The 21,966-nt window shown below is 40.4% G+C and overlaps 1 protein-coding gene across 1 annotated transcript in view; it reads right to left on the bottom strand.

The window, feature by feature from the left end:
- Positions 1-21,966, bottom strand: part of spock1 (SPARC (osteonectin), cwcv and kazal like domains proteoglycan 1) — a 59,212-nt gene that overhangs the window by 29,119 nt on the left and 8,127 nt on the right. Inside the window, exon 2 of the mRNA XM_068740272.1 lies at positions 1,065-1,110. Within this exon, the coding sequence (XP_068596373.1) occupies positions 1,065-1,110 (46 nt within the window). The remainder of the gene's footprint in view (positions 1-1,064; positions 1,111-21,966) is intronic.

The following is a 21,966-nucleotide window of genomic DNA, read 5'->3' as shown; positions in this document are numbered from 1 at the left end:
CAAACCATTTCTGTTACTCTTTGTGCTTTAAACCCACCTTAAAGTGTGAACATTTGGAAGAGAGCAATTTTGGCTTTTACTTCGATAGAACAATGCTATGCTATAAGAGAGAATATATGGCAAGAGTTAAAACTCAACTGAAATAAAATCAAGTTTTGTCAAAATACAAATGAATGAAATATATTTATATATTTTTAATAAATATAGGTCAAATTCATTTCGCCTTGGTTGGAAACAGACACTGTGTTATCCATACAGTAGATTTTGTGCACCTTTGTTTAAAAAGCTAAACCAAGCTTCTGTTGCTTGTGGTCTTCATAGCATTGGATGAATTTAGTCCCTCGTTTGGAGAATGAAGCTCTATTTACTTTTTTGTCTCTAGTCTTGCAGCGAAAGCAGGGAGTGAGTCTAGAATTTGATGCAGTGAGGCGAGGCTGCTCTCATTAGGCTCAGCATCCACGAGGAGCTGGCCCAGATAAAACCTGCTCAGCAAGTTTCCCCCTGCAGAGTTACAGTACCGGTAACTGTGCTAGATATGCAAAACCAAGCCAACACACAACAGAACACGCTCAGTGGTGGAAAGATTTAAATTCTGTCAAGTTGTTCAGAGAGTTGTAGTCCAATCTGAAACGCGGGCTTCAGTGTGTGCGAATGTGTGAGGCGCAGAATGTGGGTGAGAGTAAGTGACTGTCTGGAATAATTGAGTTTATTCAAGAGTTACTGGGGATCTAGGAAGACTTCAGAGTGATTGATGAAGTGGACTTGCCATTGCCACACACATACACACACATACACACACACACATTTGCAAGCACACACACACACAGTCACGTGTTCAGGCTTTTACAATTAACATGAAAGGAACAAACTGAAAAGATAAATGAGGAAAAAACGTTTCAGTTAATAGTGTATCTATCTTAACTCAACCTATTCAGTTCTGTTCGCCTTCCCTCGATGCGGTACCTTTGAGGCTACATTTTTTATTTACTGCTGTATCGCACGTCAACACACCAAAGACAAACATATACACACACAAACACACATAGACAAACAGCACGACTCACCTTGGCCTAGGGACTTGGCAGGAGCCCAGCTTTTGAAGTAGTCATCCTGAGTGGAAACACAACACAAGAAAGTGGGTTATGAAAAAAAATAACTTCACGCTGAAACAATATTGCATTATTCTGCAGACGACAGAGAGAACTGCTCAACTAATACACCCCACTGCTGAGAGATCCTGTCCTCATTTTACTATTCTTTTATTATTTACTACTCGTGTTTTGTAAAAATGAATGACTGCTGGAAAAAATGGAGCCGCACTGTCAGGTAGCTTCTTGGCACAGCATGGCGTAAAGACAGTGACAGCTTCTAGACTCTAAACGGAGTTCTGATCTGAATAACAGAAACAGATTTTGATGAGTAAATGGCTTTTTAAATTATCTGTCCATTCAGTACAATTTTTGTTTTTGACCTCCCAGGAAATCTAAACTTACATTTCTATAGTTGAGAAATAAGGATGCTCCATTTAAAAATGTCTTTGCACATTCATCTGATGTGTCCAGATTTCAAATCTTGACCAGTGCTGTTTGAAGTGCTGAGTTGAGCGATAACATTGTCCCCACAGTATCGTCTACTGTTACGGAAACGTTATCGGGTGCAGCAGTGCAGCACCACAACATCCTTTGGATAACAATAGCAGTATTTATATCCGATGCAGCATTTCAGTTGACCACTTCTTCATGTGAATATGTTAAATGTCTGGAAACCCAGCTGATGATCAAGTGCATTAAAAGGTTGAATATGAGCTTTGCAATTTGCTCTATGATGCCGTTGTAAGGCAGAACGCGGCCATTTTTAAGTAGCTATTAAATGCACAACATTTGCCAGCAACTTTTCTGACTAAATATTGTCAATTATTATAACACTGTCAATGTCTTTCATCAAATCTGCACACTGTAATACAATGTATTGAAAATACATTCACGCGAATACTATTGATTATAACCACAACGCGTCTTTGAATCCATTTATTAAATATTTCTGTGTCTAAAAATGTAGAGAAGGGGTTCAAGTTGAAGGGTTAATAAACCAAAACCTCTCTCTCACACACACACCTACACACTTACACACACACCCACACACACACACACCAAGGTGGTGTCTTCATCCAAATTAGTGCCCGAGGCAAGCCATATGTTTGTCACCAGGGAGGAAGCCTGTGTCAGGGACAGTATGCCAAGGAGGCAGAGAAAACACGGGCAAGGTTTGAAATCGGGATATCTACCTCCTTTTATTATCGAATTATTGAGAGAGAGAGAGAGAGAGAGAGAGAGCGAGCGAGCAAAAAGAAAACAGAAGGAATCAACTGGACAACTTTCAACCAAACTTATAACAGTGATATGGCACCAATTTCAGGTAGAAACACATTATTGGGACAAAATACTTAGGTGTGCTCTGGGATCAGTTTTATAATTTGAGGTCAGTCCATTAGTTATAATTATACATTCATGTATAACATACAATGGCAGCATCAGTAATGTGTGTGCGCAAGAAGGACTTAGATGAAATAAATATGACCCGTTCTGAAAAGATGAGGCCTTAACAACAGACCTTGCTGAAGATTTTGTAGTAAATGTTTGCAACATCCTGGAATAACAGAGACTATTCAACAGGATTAATGCATGCATTTTTTTAAAATGGGATGACCATCATTTCATCTGGAATGTTTTATTAAGTTTGTATATATACAGTATGTTTAAATTTAAAACTGAGCAGCCACCCAACCTGCATTCAAATCAGAAAACCCTCTCCCGCTCTGCAACACTGCCTTAAAGTAAGTGTCAGACAAATACCAGTGTGTATAGGTCTTCCAGAATGGTAATGCAATACAAGCACAATAAATAGACTTACCTCCGCTTCCTTTAAATGATTGCAGAGGAGAGCGTCGGAAGAGTAGAGAGAATAAAAGAAAAAAAAGAAAAAGAAAGGTCACTGATAATAGCACAGTTGGCAAAGTCTAAAAGATATTTTGCAACCATGTTCCTCATGGTTAATTTAATAGAAATTGAATTCTAAAGGTGTTAGAATATCAAAGGTCTCACACGTACACGTGTTTCACTTTCAGCCGTATGAGACAGCTTTATTTGAACTTGTGTCTAAAATGAAAAATATTGCGGGGGAAATAGCAGAAGGGTGTAGCATGAGTAAGGTTAGGGTGAAGTGTAGAATAAAATGGGATGAAGGAAGTAAAGAAGGCGCAAGTAAGGAAAGTTGTCCTAAAATAGAGGGAGGATCAGTGAATTATATGGCGTTATAAAGTGGCTGGGAGGAGAAGGGGAGAGGGTTGAGGCAATCTTTGTCGAGACATTTCTTATCTATATAAAGGTCTGGCTTTGGCCATGTTTTCAATGTGCTCTAGAAAAAAGAAAAAAAGAGCTTTGAAATATATATTTCTATTTATTTGAGTGATAACGTTGGAAATGATAACGTTTATTTTTTTTTTAATCATTTGTGCCATTTTTATCTTTAATTGACAAATATATGAGAGAAAATGGGGACAGAGAGCAAGCCAAGCGGCAAGGACTGAAGCTCTACAGAGACAGGCAGAGGCCTGTAAGTATCTGCTGCATACATGCAACTTGATGTGATGTCTTCTCTTCCTCAAAGTCAAAGTACAAAACTTACTAGAAACTGTAAAAAGAAAAAGAAAACCATCCCAACTGACTGAAACTGCGTGAAGTTTGATTCTCATAATAAGCATGTTGAATCCATAATAGAGCTGAATGACCGAACATAAGGTTGCAACTACGATGACATTGTACAGCAGATGGTAAGAGGCTGTTATGTGTTTGGGAATAGCAACGATCAGATTCAAAGACACCTTCTGGCCAAAGCAAACGCGCGTGCAGTCGTGCAACTATATCTCAACTGTATGGGGAAAATAATATATCCACAGACGGGGTCCCCAAGAGTTCATAAGATCACATCTCAGTGCAGACAGCTAACAGACAGCTGAGCATGTGATATTTATGGACATGTTCCAAATAGATAGTCTTCAAAGAAGATATATGATTTAAACTGCAGCACTGAGAATAAAAGGGATGTGAGGGATGGGAATTTGTTCTTCTGAAGCAGATTAAATATACAGTATAGCAATGCTGCTACAATAAATCTACCCCGCAATTAAAAATACATAAATAAATACAGGTTTTTCTTAGATATTATCTGCACTGGCTGTGAAAAAATTGGGATGTGGAAAGGAAGGGCTATTTTGTGTGCAATGACAAAAATACCAGCAGTGAACCAGCCATTGCAAAATGACACCCAGAGGACTGGGAGGAATCAGCACGGTTGGAAATTCATGCGGAGGATGCCAATCGTATCTTTGGTAAGACGCTCCTGCTCACTCTGACCGGTTGAACATTACGTTTGACAGTTTGAAAACCACCACGGTTTGATGGTCGATGAAATGCCTCAGACCTCAAAGCCACATCACCGACTACCTCACAGAAAATGCAGCAGAGATTTGGTGTTTGGATCTGTTGCCAATGTCCATGCCAATGTCAGACAAAGCAGCATGTTGAATCGAGGCTGGATTTGATCTGAATAAAGCAAAAAAGGTACGTACACGGAAGTTAGCACCAAACATTCATTCCAAAACATCAAGTAGGCCGTAGAAGAGATGAAACAGGCAGTCAAATCACAACACACACACACACACACACACCGTGTGAGGGCTGGCTTGTACCCTGCAGAGCTGAAGATGTCATATTCAAAAATATAACAACTAATGTTGCTCCGTGTCAAAATGAATCCACAATATGCTGAGGACAATGATACAATTATTTCCATTTTACTTGTGAAGACAGTCTGAAAATGCCTTTCATTTCTTTGACAGTGTCTTTGTAGAAATTCTGTCTCCTGTGTCTTGAGCAGGTGAGATATTTTTTTCTTTTTACATTGATGGCCCTGATAGCAGATCCCTAAAGACGTCCGTGATGGGAAAAGGTGGAAAAGGAAAGGGAATGATTTTGAGAGACAGTCAAGAGGGAATGGCTTCAGCTCACTTAGCTTCTCACAGCAGACGTAACCTCCACTGAATCTGTGAGTGTGTGTGTGTGTGTGTGTGTGTGTGTGTGTGCATGCGCCCACAGTCACAAGTTGTATTGGTTTTCACAAATAGTCACATTAGCATTAAAATAGGCGAAGTCATGCCTGGAGTGCTGACTGAAGATATCATTCTCAGGGGATGTGGATGCGAATCTGCTCTCTCAGTGGAAGCCAAATTGCATTAAAAATGTACCGTTTGCTCCCTCGTCTTCTTCCCCATAGTCTCTGAGCAGCATTTCCACCAGGTGGAACCAGCTCTTGGTGTGGCTCTACACGCCTTTTTGGATTTCTATTTGGTAAAAGTACCTGTGAAAGTAAATACATTTTTGGTATTATCTCCATTGAAGCTAGAAAAAAGCTGAGCAGATGCAAAATGTTCACATGAAACACTGCAGACCACTGATTGGCCAGAGAGGATCATTGCCGTGTCACTGCAACATGCTGCAACCCTAATGGCCAAACCATTTTAGTGGTCATTAATTTTATATGTTGGACAAAGAGTAAGTGCAGAGGTTCCAGTCTTTGATCGTGGATGAGGGAATCACAAGAGGCAGCCCACGTTGAAAACTATGCCACGGGTTGCCATGTTGAGCTGTTCAATATGAATCTGTTGTTCCATGAAAAGGATTTATTTTCAGGAACTCTAGAAATCGGAGGTTTACGCCAGGCGACTTAACAAGTTTAAATTGAGGCACAGATTGAGGAAGAGAGAAAACGTCCATGGAGATGAAGGAATGTTTCCTGGGAACAAAACAGACAATGAAGCACAGAGGTGGAAGATAAGGGAAGGAGGGAACAGGCAGTACAGAGAGGGCGAGAAAGAAGGAAGAAGGGAAGAAGACAGGAGTTTGCTTTGCTGTTCCACTGGAGTTTGTACCTTTTTTTAGTGCCGACAGCTGCAAGACTGACTGGCAGCATCTCATTGATATGAACAGACAGGTAACACTGAATATTACATATGGCGTTGAGATGAAAGACGACACCAACACTCGCATGCATATTTATCACAAACACACACACGTTTGCACTGACATTTGAGGATTGTTGCACATTGAATAGTTCTTTACTCTCCTGATCTTTTACTTGCACACACACACAAACCCAAATAGATAGGTCAAAAGAAACAGAGGTCACTCTACAGTGACTTCTATCTGGACTATAATGATATGTAGGATCCAACTTCGCTTCTGTACACAAAGAAGAACAAGAACTTATTTTCTTTCTGCTTTCATTCACTCTTCTCCCTTTGGCTTTCTATTTTTATAACACACCTCATCTATCAGCTCTCTTCCTCTTTCCTCTGCTCCCACTTTTTTTTTTTATTCCTCCGTGGACATTCCCGCAAATGAAGCATGTGGCTCAAAGCCAAACATCAAAAATATGCTTTCTCTCCATTCAGTCCCTTCTCTTCACATTAATGAAGGGAAAAAAATAATATCGAGTGGCCTATTCATCAAAACAACTCTCCATTTTCTTTTTCTTCTTCATATTCTCTCCAAACTGCCTCCTTTTTCTCCCGCTTCCTCTTAGTTTGAGAATAGTAAACGTAAAATTAATACACAGAGAACTACAAAGGACGGGGAGAAGAGGAGATACAGGAACAGGAAGGAAAACCAAAAAAGGAAAGACAAGAAAAGATGATGCAGCTCTGAGAAACATCAGTTTTTACTCATCCTGGATGAGAGAAGTTTCAAGCATTCAATACATGAAGAAAACAAACAGAATTACATAGATAGTGCATAAATAAAATACATAATTGCAGCAGAAAGGGAGGTAATGCAGAAGAATGGCATTTTGGACTTATTACAATGACTACCTTTCAGTGCATAAGCAGTTCTACAGTATATCTGGCCAAATGTATAATTCCACTGAAGCACAGCCAGACACGAGAGGCTTTCATGTTTCTGCTAAATCTGAAGTCTTCTCACAATATCGATGAGACGTGTGAACAATGTTAAATCAAAAGCCGAATATAAAGTATTATACAAAGAAAAAATAACTTGTATGCTAAAGAAGGGAACCGTCTTTACACTCTGGCTTCCTTGCACCTCCAAAAACACCATGTAATACGGAAGAATTGGTGACTCTGGATTGGCTGCAGGTTTCAATGCTTGTTTGTCTTTCTATGTGCCACCTTTTGATGGCTTGTCCACGGGTGTAGCCCGCCTCACGCCAAAAGTTGGCCGCAACAAGCCGAGTGATGTTCTCCTATGTTTAACGCTTTCATGTTTTACTCCATTGATCCGACACCGACTCATTGAAATATAATGTTTGACTAACAATCGAGGACTCCAGAAAAGAGATGCAAATTCCCAGCAAGTAATGTCTTAAAATTTTTGTTTAATTTTTTCTGAGTAGGTGTTCACAATTTGCAACTTTTACAGTGTGTAATTATATAAAACAGAAACATTTTACAAACTCCCAGATATACAACGAGGGTGAGAAACTTGTAACGTAATGTTTCTCCTCTTATTTAGAAAGCACTAAAACACAAAATATTTAATAACACAACAAAGAGTAAAAAAAATACACCGATCAATCAGTGCTGATAGGATATTACTCAAGCTGCTGGTACAGTAACTTGCCTGTGATAGTGGCTAACTGGTGATCAACTCATTCATTTAAATACCACCTCTGTTAATTATAGGCTAATTTGTTCCTGAGCTTTTCCTGCTGTGAAGCGTTTTAATTATATGGTGCAGAAAATCCAGTATCACTCAACATTTACTTAACTTTGGTCAACAGCCTGTCAGATCTCTCTCAGTAAACTCACGTTCAGAGCAACAGCCAGAGGCGCCGAACATCCAAGAGGAAATGTTACGCATCCAGTAACTGACAGAGAACCTCAACCACAAGCGTGGGTCAAAGGTCAGAGAGAATGCAGTGGGCGGAGTTCAAGGCAGCGGAAAACTGAAAGGAAGGACAATAACACTGCTGAAATGCCGACGCATGCCTGATATTTTGTCATGTACTTTGCTGTTTTCCTAAATCAATGATTGAAAAGTTAACCTTACAGCGCTCGCAGGCATGCTGAGATCAAGCTGTAAGACACAAGGCGCGGTGAGGCGCAGGCTGGTGGACACAGTGCGATAAATATTAGATAACGCAGCATATCACTAGATTACCTTGACATGGCCAAACGTCTGCTGCTGCTGCTGCCACTGGCGATGAGAGTAGGCGAGGAAGCAGGTGGAAAGGAACATAATAGGAAGTGCTGCTTCCCATATTTTTGTCTGCAGGTCTGTCACACTGGTTGACTTTGAGCCTTGATTTTCTAGATAGACTCTGCTGCCTTTGTTAACAGTCTCAACTCACACTCGGTGGTTTTCCATTGGCTGTTATGCGTCCATCAATTCTCCTTGGTATGAAACACAATGCTATATAGCATTCTCCTTGGTCTGCTCCTGATAAAACACTCCACACCTTCCTCTGAACGGTTCAGCTTCTCCATCACCTCGTGTTGTCACAGCAGACCCAGAAATAAATATTTGGATTAATAAATCTCATTTAAATGCGTTACAAGTTACAAAAATGCAATGGTGAGTAGCAATACGTCTAAGAGCTTCAGATCATTGAAAAAAACGAGCAAAGCAAGAGAAACTGACTTTAAAAATGTCAGTGAAGTGGAGAAAAATCTAAGAGGAGGAATGATAGATGTTTTACATCAGTACATTTGCTGACTCCTGCAGAATCCAAATACACTCATTTAAATTCAGTCACTTAACCTCTAATACAAATCTACGCTATCTTACCATCCCACTTGATAGAATCCCCGAGCTCCTGTCAGCATCCCACGGCGAGTGCCGTCGTGGCAACGGGCCAAGTGTTAAGCCAATCAAGCAGACATTTTTTTTTGTCTGTGTGCTCCGTTGGGGAAACAAGGCAAGGCCTCGGGAGGATGGAGAGATAAATGTTCTTTCCTTTCTCACAGTGCATTACTCTTTTCTGTTTAATCATTTCCTCCTTCTCTCTTTCCTGCACATCAGTTCCCTCCAGCGAGCTGACAGAATTTCCTGCTCCCTCAGTTTGTCCTTAACCAGCCACGGCAGTCTCACATTTTCACAATTCCTTCCCAGTTGCCTTCATTCTGCTCTGTCTCTCTTTCGTGTTTTTCTAAATGTCTGCGTTGTTCTCTGTGTGGAGTAAATGCAAACAGAAGTTCAAATGAAGCCGGTGGGAGGAAGCTCTCAAGTCTGACTATGATTTGTGTATTTCTGTGTTGTGTGTGTGTGTGTGTGGATACGTGCGTGTCTTTGAGCTGATACACACCTGTCTCAAAGGATTTGTCAAACTAAATGCAAGTCAAATGCATGCAGACACAACATCCACACTGGGGCCCAGACGAGCTCTGACAATAAACCTCTCACAAGTTGTTTTTCTGTTTGCTGGATGGGAACAGGAAATAAATACTTATAAATACAGTTTTTTTTACTTGTATTATATTATTTTTTTATTTTTTCTGGCAGTCACAAAACCTTCCATATACAAGTACATACTATATTTATTAGATCTGTACTTCAGTGACTGAACTAAACTGTGTTTTTCACAAGACAACAATCCTGGTAAATTCAGTCTTCACACATAAATGATGCATCTTAATGATTTCAAGTTACAATCGGTAAAAATAGCAAGAGAGCTAAGTCTGGAAATTTGAGTCCAGCTTCTAGGGATCCCCCACCGCCCTCCTTCCACAATTGGATCCAGTCCTGCCCCAAAGCCTCTCGCTGCAGAGGAGGCTGCACTGTCAGCATAAATACAAATGTGTTCATTCATTCATTTTCATTTATTCATCAGAAATCACCTCATCTTCAGTTGCTTATCCAAATCCGGGTCACGGGTTTACACTGGAGCCTATCCCAGATGACATCGGGCCGGAGGCAGGTACACACTGGACAAGGCGCCCGTTCATCGCAGGGCCACACATAGATAGACAAACATTAATGCTCATATTCACACCTACAGACAATTTAGAACACCCAATTCACCTAAATTAGGTGAGAGGAAGCCGGAGAACTCGGAGAGAAGCCAAGTAGACACCGTGTGCGCTTGTCTTGGCTTTTTATGAGGAGGAAGACAGTGGATCAAGAACCACAAAAACAAAACTCAAAAACTCTCCAAGTCTCTGACGTGCTTGTACACAGGTTAGCAATATTTGGTGGTCTGTGTTTTAGTCGTAGGCTTGCCTGGCTTGAGGTCTCTACAAACCAAACTCCCAGGCTGAATACCAGTCCCAGTACGCCCCTGTAGAAGACTAAAACGGCTATCACCCCACCACACACACACACACACACACACACACACACACACACACACACACCCTCACACTGGACCTAATTTCACACAGTCTCACAGGGCTTTAAAAAGCTTACTCAGGAACAGTCAGTGAGGGAAACAAAATAAAAAAAATAGGAAAGGTGCTGATGAGGGAGAATGAGAGGAGTGAATTGGAACAGCAGCAAGTTGATAAAAGAACAAGATGAAACAAACATGGTGGCTGACTTCAGACTCTGCCGCAGAGAACTGCAAGCTCAGTTGAAAGATTGATCGAAATAAGCTCCCTTTATAAAACAAAATTCCACACAAAAAAATGCCCCTGATAATTGTCATACTTAATTGACTAGGCTTAATGGCCCGAGGCAATGATTCAACACAACAAAAGCATCGGCAACAGAACCAGGTGTGATTTTGCGAGGGAACCAAGCTATAATTATTTTCTGACACATGATCTTTGACTAAGCCAGAGATGTAAGCGCTCCTGCATGCAATCAGGGCAATGGGTAAGAAACCTCAATCCCTTTTTGGATAGAGACCAAGATCTTTCACAGCATATTTATCTATTAATTTGAATATTAATCAACCTACCAAATGTCAAAGCCTGCTATTTGGTGTACAATTGTCAATTATTGTTGGATGATTTATTATTTTAAGGTGTGTGATAGCTATGGTGCCAAGTTTCTTGAAGTGAAGTACTGAAATCTTTGGTTTTGGTACCAAATGTCAGAAACTGCACTGGCACTAGCGTTTTAACATTTCAGACTCACCGGCAGCATTATTCATGATGAACAACACAGACGTTCTTCCTGGACAATTTCTTTTCTGTCTCTTCTCCTTCTGTCACTGAACAAGAGCAACAAAGAACCAGCACATAACCATCCACAGAATCTCTCTCTCTCTCTCTCTCGCTCTGCCCACATAGGGATTGGGTCCTGCAACCAGGTGATCTCAACAATGATTGATGTTGTCACTCTGCAATTACTGTTTTTTTTTTTTTTTTTACAAGAACTTTGCAACCACACCTAAATAAATGCATGGAGCGGGTTGTAATATTAGCTCAAACTGGGTCACATTTGAACGACACAGACAAAGCTCGTTCTTCTTCCTTCTGACTGAAGAAATACAAAATGACAGTTAATGAGCTCTCCTGGGAGAGGCGCCCTCCCGCCGCCTTGTCGGTCAACAGAAGCCTTAGTTTACCCCTCAGAGCTGCCAGGGAGATTTGCAATAGTTTTGATCCCATACAAATCCGATTACTTTACTCACCCCATTTATGGGGATGTACAGTATAGCACAGCCAGAAATCATTATAGAAGTCAAGTGTTTTGGAGATGCCCACATCCCTTATTCACATGCATTAAAAAGAGACTCTATTCTATTATATTCTGTTGATATTCCTGTTAGAAATATTATCATTGAAATCACGTTAGTGGTGAAATTAAACACAATTAAGAACCAGACAGCCTGCAGAGCTTTGTAATCATGCACAAGATCTTCCAAACAAATTGCCATTTGATTTTAGATAGAAAAAAAAAAAACTAGATAGAAAGTGAAGATAATAACTGCAATTAATACTGTGGTCGGGGCTTGTCATTAACATTTTGTCTTGTATGGGCAAGTGAGTGAAAATGAATTATGTATGAACGTTCCATGTTTGTCTATCCTTTTATTTCCATTTTCTGGGGTCAGACGTGGTGGCAGTGGGCTCCCTCTTCCCAGAAATGCTTTCCAGCTTCTCCTGGGTGATGCCCAACTATTCCCTGCCTAGTCATAATCCCTCCCATTCAGAGTCTGTCTGTGGTACAGAATCTCCTCACAGTTGGGTGCGTCTCAGAAAAGAAAGGTACCTCTCCTGGCTCCTTTAGACGAGAACGAGCAGCGGCTCTTTTCTGATCTCATTTTCCACATGCACTGTAGATGCGTTTTATTTGCATAGCGCTGGAGCTTAACATAAAGTTAGCTGAAGGTGATTTACTTCAGGCATGCATGTGTATGTGTTCTGCGAACAGCAGACGCTAACTCGGTTGTATTAGCAATTCTTGGGCCAACTCTTGTCAAAACTGCAAACGATTAACAGGTGACTGCATTTTGGTCAAACCTGAAAGCGCTCAATGTTGTTTATGCACCCAGACATTGATACTGATGGTGCATGATTCTAATCTCCATGCTGATCGGACAGCTGATCCAACTCACAGCCAGAGGCCAAGAAGCTGTTTATGCCATCCACTAGAATGGCCAATCAACTGGTTCCATCTGCTGTCTGTGTTGACTTAAAGAGAGGAGAATTGCATCGTAGGCACATAAAAGTAGAGAACAACAACTAAAAATCCAATCTAAAGTGTTCCACTCACAACGGTCTCAGTGTCAACAACTTAGGACTTCATTTCTGCAAACAAGGACCGACAGCTACGCCAACAAAGGTAGAGGCGTCATCAAGCCGGAATTCAATCATCGTCACCCTCTCTGACATGGAGCTACGGATAAGCATTAGAAAGTGTGTGTGCACGTCTGTATGCGCGCTTGCTTGTGTCTGGAGTATTTTTCCTTCTATTATTGTAGTATTAATAATCCGACGGAGTAGAGCATGTAGTTTTAGAAAATGTCAGGGAGAAACTCCTGCGTGACCGACGTCACTGAATAGTTCATTGGCTGTCACTGAATGATGCTGCATGTATCCATCAGACTATCCCATAATTATCCACTGTGCTGTCCACTGTGAAGCAAAGTTACACTCTGTACAAAGTTCATATACAGTTATGATCAAATAAAACCAGTTACGTATGATCAAAGCCCACGTCCCCCCCCACCCCCCGGCCACTCTAATTTATTTAAACATCTCCCTCCCTGTATTTGACAGATCTGCAGCATGTTGAAACTCCTCAATTGTATCTGTGATAGTCAATAAGAAGATTTATCACAAACAATCACAACAGTTTGCTGGTAACATAATTGGCATCATCATCATAAAGCTGACAGGGATACTAATCAAAATACTGATTCTAGAGTGGAAACACAATCAAAGCAGATGTAAAAATATTTATCTCCATTTTAAAGTGAGATGCCTTCGCTTTAAGGCTGGCGTCCTATTTTTCAAGCTCACAGCTGCGAAGGCTTTCTATAATGCCTATGAGACTGAATGCTCAACGTTCTAACAGTGAATCTAGTTTTACGGTCATGAAGGGTAGAGTCAATGAAGTAGAAACAGAAATGTGGTCAATCTTGTGAGACAGTAAAACTGTAAAGACTTAAATGTTTCAGGGCAGATGGAATAAAGGAGGGGAAAAAAAATCAACCAGGAATTGATCAAACATGATAAGCTGACATAAAATGATGTTTGGCCTTTTGTTTTTGTATTTTTGCTTAATTAATCTCTGTGGGAACAATGCTGATTCAGAGACAACCGACATGCCTGGGGAGCCGAATGGAGGGAGGACATGTCACATAATTGTAATAATGTACCTTTGTTTTATTTCATGCCCAGTATTTCTTATCTGCCTCTTAGATGCTAAATTGTCCAATTAAGACAATTACAATTCCTGCTTACGGAGATTTTGTGTCAAGCTTGAGTTCAATGTTAAAATGTAATATTTTTTCTTGACTCCATTCTGGTTCTGATCCAGATGAAATTCAGTGGAGAGATAGAGGTCCCCACCCTACATGTGTCATGTGTCAAATTCCATAAACATTCAAATTTTGAAGCTCCATTTACTGCAATGTTAACAAAAATATCAAACTGATCCATCATCTAGGATCTTTTCTGGATCATCACCAAAGTTGAATCATTTGTTCCTGCTAACATTCCCAACATTTCCTGAAAATGTCATCAAGATCCGTCCAGAACCTTTTGAGTTATCTTGCTAACGGACGGACAGACAGACAAACAAACAAGAAAAATGACAATTAGTTCTGAATTAACTTTCCTGATTAAATAAAGTTTAAATAAATACATAATAAATAAATGAGTATGAGGGATGTCATGATGAGCCGTGACAGTGAAGTTTTACCAGTGTGATTGTTCAATGTGGAAGCCTTAGTAGACTCTATGTAGATGAAGCTCTTGTCTAAGCCGATTAAGTTTATCTTGTACTTTTGCTGCCCAATAATAAAACTGAAGAATTGTGGAGGCTAATCCTCAAGATTGTTTTGCTCTTTGCAAAAAATCTTCATGAATCCTTGGGATCTGATTATTGCGGAAATGTATCTGTCCAGTGCAGTAAAATGTTTTGGTATGTAGATATGGATGTATTAAAATAAATCTAAAGATCCAGGCAAAGTATTCATTTTAAGCACATTAATTGTCTATGGGTGGCTGTATTTCATGACTGTAACATGCTTTATCAAAAAAATAGGACAAACAAAATCTAAAAAAGCCAACGTGAGACTCACTGGAAGTTTCCTCTGATGAAGATAAAATACCTTCTAGGGACTGGCTGCAGATTTACTAGAAGTTATGTTATAAAGTAATAGATTTGTTCTCCTCATTTCTCATCTACCCAGTAAATTTCGACTGAAGCAAAACCCATTTCATTTGAAATTCAAGTAGAGCCAAAAACAAACAGCAGACATAGGGCCCAACACGCAAATATATTGCACTGAAACCGCAATTGAATCATTTGCATCATGTCATCAGGCCCTCCAGAGGCACGCAATCCATTTTCATGGGAACATTATGCCAGTCGGGAAACATACAGACAGAGCGATGGTGAATGTGAAATAGTCAGAAGATCCGGCAAATAAATATTCTTTAGAGTCAAAAAGAAAATGCAAGAGATGCAGCACAGAGGAAGAATTTCAAAGATGACAGAGGCACAAACCAAGCTGTAATTGTGTTTTAATTGACCAGGTCTTTTATAAATGTGCTCTAAAATAACAACTTCAAATAGATGATTCTGCACTCAGGTGACTGTAGGTTCAGTTTATGCAAATCAGGCTGCAGAGTGCAATTTCAGTTTTCCTTTTGGCATGAAATTTCTGTTCTGTTTGGGCGTATTTAGACCCCCTCTGGATGCAAATGCAAGGACAAAGGGGCATTTTTGCTGCTTCATTTGTGCGGCTGTATACCCAGCCCTTTACAAAGTAAATCTAAAGTATGTGATACAAGGTTGTCAGTGCACAGATATTCACAAAAATACTATTTCTAATGTAATCAAAGCCTTCACTAAGGTTGAATTAATTCTTGATTACAAATAACAATCCCTGACACAATGTACTGAAGACTTCCCTTTCGCCTGATTGAATACTTTCACCATCACACCACAGCAAGGTTCTTGTTCTTTCCATGTCGCTCAAAATGCACATCCTGCAATTACACAGCACCAGGGCCAAACAAAATAGGTATACGATAATGGCTAATAGATTGCTTAGCTCGTTTCAAGGATTACATGTGAATTAACTGTATGTTAAATAAAACTACTGCATAATCTGTGGATGAAGGTCACCAGTTTGTGTCACACAAAAGACACATCTAATGGGGATATGCAATAGAGGACTCGTGCTAAACTCACAGGGCCAACAATATATGGTGCGTGAGAATGGTTACAAAAGCAACTCCTATGTGTTAATCATTTAATCGAACAAGAAATACAATAGTTAAGTGTGCGTGTGTGCATAGGATTAGGCTGCAACATGTTGCCAACATATTCCGTCAACAGCTAATAATCTCACAGATGATCTTGACTATTTTATTCCTCCGTACTTCAGAATTCTGAACGTTCCCCTCATGCACTGAGCTCTACAAATCAGAAACGCTAATTACACTGCAGCCATGAGTGAAACAAAACACATCTTGGTCTTTTAAAATTTCAACACAGGAACTGCGGTGCTACGGCGCTCGGATCATGGTGGAAAATTAACACACATCAATGAAATACAGGCTTATGAGTTCTCTTCGTCTCCTTGTAGTGAGCACGCAGTGCTAGCGTTTGTTCCCATCCACACTCCAGCTTCATAATTGATATTTGGACTATCAGAATGTCTCGTTAGTGTAGCTCAGTCAACTGTGTGTGTGTGTTAACAATCATATATGCTGACCTCCTGCAGATGATGTGCAGACTGTGGACCATTTGTGCTGCTCTGGCATGACTATATGGTTTGTTATATTGCATCACTCACTGTTATGGTCAATAAAAAAAAAGTTCAAGTTTCAGATAATCTGCACCATGGATTGGTGAGGACTTGTCTCTGCAGAGAGTCGTCCTCCAAGTGAAGCAAGTCAGTGAACTGTGATAAAATAAAACGTGTTCTCAAAGTATTAGTAAGATCAGTACATTGCCTTTTACCTTCCCATGATGCTCTGCTGTTTCTTGTTTTACGTATGTTTTGCAGAACACTTCTGCTGCGGTCACGTATCAGATCTCCTGGATTCCATTGCAGTTCACAGCATGTCATTATTACAGGAGAACAGTTCTCGTGTTTCATTGTAGATTTGCAGCCAGGTATTACAGTCTGGGTTCTGTTCTTGCTAATAAGCAGGAATCTTTCGTTGTACTTCAAAACCATAAAATCCCATCACATGATTGTGCTTTTTCTGACACACAGAGACAAATGCATGTGTGAAATGTTTAAGGTAGGACTCGGGCTGGCAATGGAGCAATTATACAAGAAGGCCAACAATACAATAGGAAATGCAATGACAGGACGGCAGGCATTTTGACTCGTGTTGTAATTATGCAGCGAGGAGACACATAGGACAGCCCACAGATCACTTCTTTCTCTTTCAGCGCCCCCACACTGTTTAATTACAATCCATACCGAGCACAGCTCGTTGTTGATTGGCATTCTCTTTGAGCTGAGTGCTTTGTTTGTCCGTCTCTCTGCAGCAGGACTCATTTCTGCCTCTAATGGCTGGCTCCTCGCCGATGTTTGAAATAATGGAGCTGTCATTGTCCAAAGTTAAGGAAAGTTGTTTTGCCTCTCCTAACTTTCACTCTCATTGCTGTATTATGATATCCTCTAGATCAATTCCTGTTATAGTCAGCCTTTCCTTTGTCTGCCCGGATCCCTCTGCCTTCATCAGCTCCAATAACCTTCCCTACATCCACTTCTCCGCTTGTTTTCCGTTCCACTCATTTGTGTCAAATTGATGGCGCTCTGTTTACGAGCATAGATTTGCCTTGTGTTTGTTTGTTTTCTGTAAACTCCTGAATGCCTTTCGGACACCAAGGCCGGTTAATAATGGATGATAGTAATTGAACTGTCACACTCACTGGTTCGGCTGTTGGGCGTCCTTTCTTGTCCTTTCTTACCACTTCCTTCACTTCTGTTTATTTAAATACAGTATACGGCCAGAATTAATGAATTACACGACATATTTCACTCTCAGTAATAATTTGGAGAGATTTATTCTTTGATTTACCTTGTCAGGTACAGCCACTGCTGCCTTCCCACCTGTTTTGTTGCTATTGATGCAAGACGGATACAACAAAGACCGCTCTTACAGTAGCATCTATCTTTATGTAACAGTTTTACAAGCGCCGTTAAACCTCAGGGAACGCTCGCCACTGTTAAAGCGTGCAAAATGTCGCCGGCCTTGTTTGGCCTAGTTTGACAGCAGAAGCAAGAAACAGCTGAGGCAAAAAGGGCTGACATAAAAGCAGAGTTTGAAATTAAACCGTACAGTGAGTGTGCAGATTCAGGGGAGAGCACAGCTCCAGATCTCAGCTGCCAGCACACAAGCCTGGAGGCTAATACTGTAGCACCCAAGGCTGAAGCGGCTAAGACACACAAACATAAGTACACAATCAAAGCTTACAAACCATCTTGCCAGTGTCACAGATCTGTCTCAGAGTGTCACGGTGTGTGGATGTACTTGTGTGTGTAACCCGAGTAAAAAAAGGAAATAAAATAATAAAAAACCACGTAGTTCTACCTACAAAGCATGAACACACACACAGACAAACACACACGCACACGCACACACTATTATCAAAAAAATAAATAAAAAACACAGGCGTGATGTATTAAAATTACATTTTTGTGCTGCAATGTAGTGTTTGGCAGCTGTTAGAGCTGCTTTGGAAGATGAAGCGGTGATTAGAGCTCTTCTCTTCTCTTTGTTCCTGACTCAGATCTCAAACAACAAACGGACAGACAACACAGACTTACCTGTTGCACCGTCAGATCGCACATAAAAGCAGAACAACTAATTAAGATGTTTCAGCCAAATCATATTTGTCTAGCATGTACACAAATGCGCCCCCCCCCACACACACCTTTTTACTTTCGGGTTTTGCTCAAATCCTGGTTCTTTGAAAGAATAGGTACAAAATATGTATTATTACTGTAAATAAATCTATCCTGAGGCATTTATTCATTAGTTGGAGTGAGGGAATGTAGAAAAACCTCTTCCTGATAAATGAATGTAACATTATTTCATTCCCAATAACTGATTTATATGCCTCTTCTGTAAGTGTTTGGGGCCGCCCTGGGGAGGCCTCTGCTGCTCAGACAACTTTAATGCATGATTGTGAAGGAAATATACAACTGAAATGATCATTCACTGTCAGCTGCGTCTACTACAATGGAACAGTGTTGTAACACTTCCCCCAACATGTTTACAACACCATGTAAACTGTGTCTGTGGTGGCTAGCTCTATCCCCACGTTATTTTGATTATTCACCATTTAATTTCCAAATTACGATACAGATTGGTTAAATTAACAGGTTGTTATTTGGACATACATTTTCTAATAGGGTTCACACTTTGGTTAATGTTTGTCTGAATTATTTACTTACACTGGTTTCTTTCTTGTGAGCTGGGGAAAGAACCAGAGTCAGGGGTGAAAGCCATTTTTAACAGCATGGACTCAACCACACGCACAGTGAACTGATTTATTGATTTACTCCACCCCTATTTAAGAAGCCTCTGTTCCTTGTCCTCTGGTTTTTTTTTGTTTCACTTCAGTCCTTATAAGTTGACCTTGGTTGGGTTGGGCCCAAATCTTTGTTATGTATTATTTGAATTCATTTTTGACTGGTTTGCTCATTTGATAATTATATTCTTAAAATTCATTAAATTAATTAATTAATAAGTCTCAACTTTTTTAAGCACCTTTGTCCGTGCCCTTTTGAATGGTCCACGACAGTATATACAGGGGCACCAAACAAGTAACAGCTCATAACATAATGGAATACAAAGTACATGTTTTGATAATAACAAACTAGCTCTGGGTTAACTATAGTCAAACTAAATAAAAGCCAATTACACAGACACACACACACATACACATCAGCGCTAATGATTCATCTGGTTATTCTGCATATTTGCACATTTGTTTTGTTTAAGGTGTATTTGAACTAATATTTACCAACATTTTCACCTGTGCACATGAAGCACAGACAGTAACTGAGCAGTGGAGGTTCAGGTAACACCAAAGATATGTGTGTGTGTGTAATATCACTTATCCGTTTTATTTATCACAAGCACACTGTGCTTCTTGCCTAATGACATTTTGAACAGTGTCTTGGAAACAAGGAAACCATCCCTTAACCTTGAATTTTTATTCATGTTTCTGCAAACAAGAGACTTATCAGCAGGAAACAAAAAAAAAATCACCTTTTGCAAACTGACAAACAACAACTAGTACTGAAAACACTGTCCTAACTCCACTGATTCATTCTGAAAGAGTCATAGAAAATAACAGACATAGGGCCACGATGGATGAGAGAGATGATTACAGTTTTCTTCAACACACTTATAAGGTTCAACTAAAGACTTGACAACCAGCAACGTCACGGTGCACAACTTCGAACACATGCTGCTCACATTTGGGCTCAAATTACCTGTTTGTGAGCACATAAATCGAGAGTTTATCAATCAGGTCTTTTCCCATAATAGCACCAGTTTGAGCCATTCAAAGTAAATCTGTGTCTGCTCGTATTGGCAGGGATGGACCAGTTCTATCCGTCACTTCCAGATCTAAAAAGTTCCCAGTATTGATCTGCCACATCCCAGTTCCCTTTATTATCCAATTCAAAATCCATTAGAACTCACTGGGAATGTGTCAAAGACGAGCTGTCAAGGTCTGAAGTACGTGCACGTGCACACGCGCACACACAAACACGAAAGCCAAGACAGAGAGGAGGCTAAAGCAAATTTACCTTAATCCATTTGTCTGTGCGGTTGAAATGTGATTGAAGCAGCAGCTTAGACACAGACTCAGCTGAGCTTAATTAAAACTGTCAAACAATTCTCGTGTCACCCTCCAAAATGCATATGGATAAATGTATTCATTCACCCATCTCTCTCTCTCTCTCTCTCTCTCTCTCGCTCTCTAGCCCATCAATTCAAGTGTGACATTGTCATTATCAGTCTCCTCTTGTCCATCCCAGAGACTTGACTGGCCATTTGGCTTCGATATTCCTCCCATGTCTTCATCCGCCCACGGCTCAATCAGTGCTGCTGCCATTTGTCGACACACGCCGCATACCACAATCACCACAAGCACACAGGGATGGGCGATAGTGGAAGAGTCCAGAATAGGAGGGGGCTGAGGCAATCAGTCAAGATGATGTTCAATGAGCAGCTTCAGATGACATGGCCTGTGAGATTGTGATTATTGATGACGCTGAAACTTCCTTTTCCCCACACACCAAGCCTTAGTGTAGATTACATCTGTGAAATTGCTCTACATGTTATTCTACATTCTAATTATAGTATCCTAAGACAAATCTACAGTCAAGTATTTATTTTCTTACCTGAAGGGCTATATTTATGTGATATGTACAGTGATATGTAATTCTAATCTAATTATCATCGATGTACGACCATGAAAGCTCAAGTTTGATTCAGTGGCAGTGAAATAATCTAAATACTGATGTACACCTATTATCATTAATGCCTTAAAGTAACATTTATTTCAAATAATGTTATCAATTTCCGACTATAATAATGAATTCTTCTTCTTCTTGCACCACAGTTTTTTTCAACATAAATATTGCTGTAATGGCATTCTAACTTTTGCTCCAGTTCCTACAATCAGTTGTGTAGTCTTCTGTGGAGGAGCTGTCGCCCACGTATCTTAAGGTCAGTGGATCGATCCCCGGTCCTGACAGTCCACATGTCAGACTGTTGTTGAGCTGAACTTAACCCCAATTACTCCCAGTGGCTATTTTCCTATTGTGTGAATAATTATTGCTCCTGATGAGTGGGTGGTGTCTGTGTGAACTGGCAGATGATGAATGTGAAGGTGTTTCACCCCTGAACAGAGGAAGAGAGAAGTTGAATAAGAAAGCAAGCAAGTGGCTCTCAAGACAGGAGGCGGAGCTAGACGTGTCGGAGATGAAGATGCTGAGGTTCTCCTTGGGAGTGACCAGGTTGGATAGGATTAGAAATGAGACAGTAAGAGGGACAGTGAAGGTTAGACGTCTTGGAGATAAGGTCAGAGGACAAGCTTCGATGGTTTGGACATGTCCAAATGAGAGACAGGGACTATATCGGTAGAAGGATGCTGAGAATAGAACTGTCAGGAAACAGAGGTCGACCCAGGAGAAGATACATGGACGTAGTGAGGGAGGACATGAGAGTGGCTGGTGTTGGGGATGCAAAGGACAGGGTGAAGTGGAGAAGGTTAGGTTGCTGTGGCG

The sequence above is a fragment of the Brachionichthys hirsutus genome, chromosome 6 (assembly GCF_040956055.1).
Source record: "Brachionichthys hirsutus isolate HB-005 chromosome 6, CSIRO-AGI_Bhir_v1, whole genome shotgun sequence".
NCBI lineage: Eukaryota > Metazoa > Chordata > Actinopteri > Lophiiformes > Brachionichthyidae > Brachionichthys > Brachionichthys hirsutus.
This window is presented reverse-complemented; position numbering and strand designations above follow the sequence as displayed.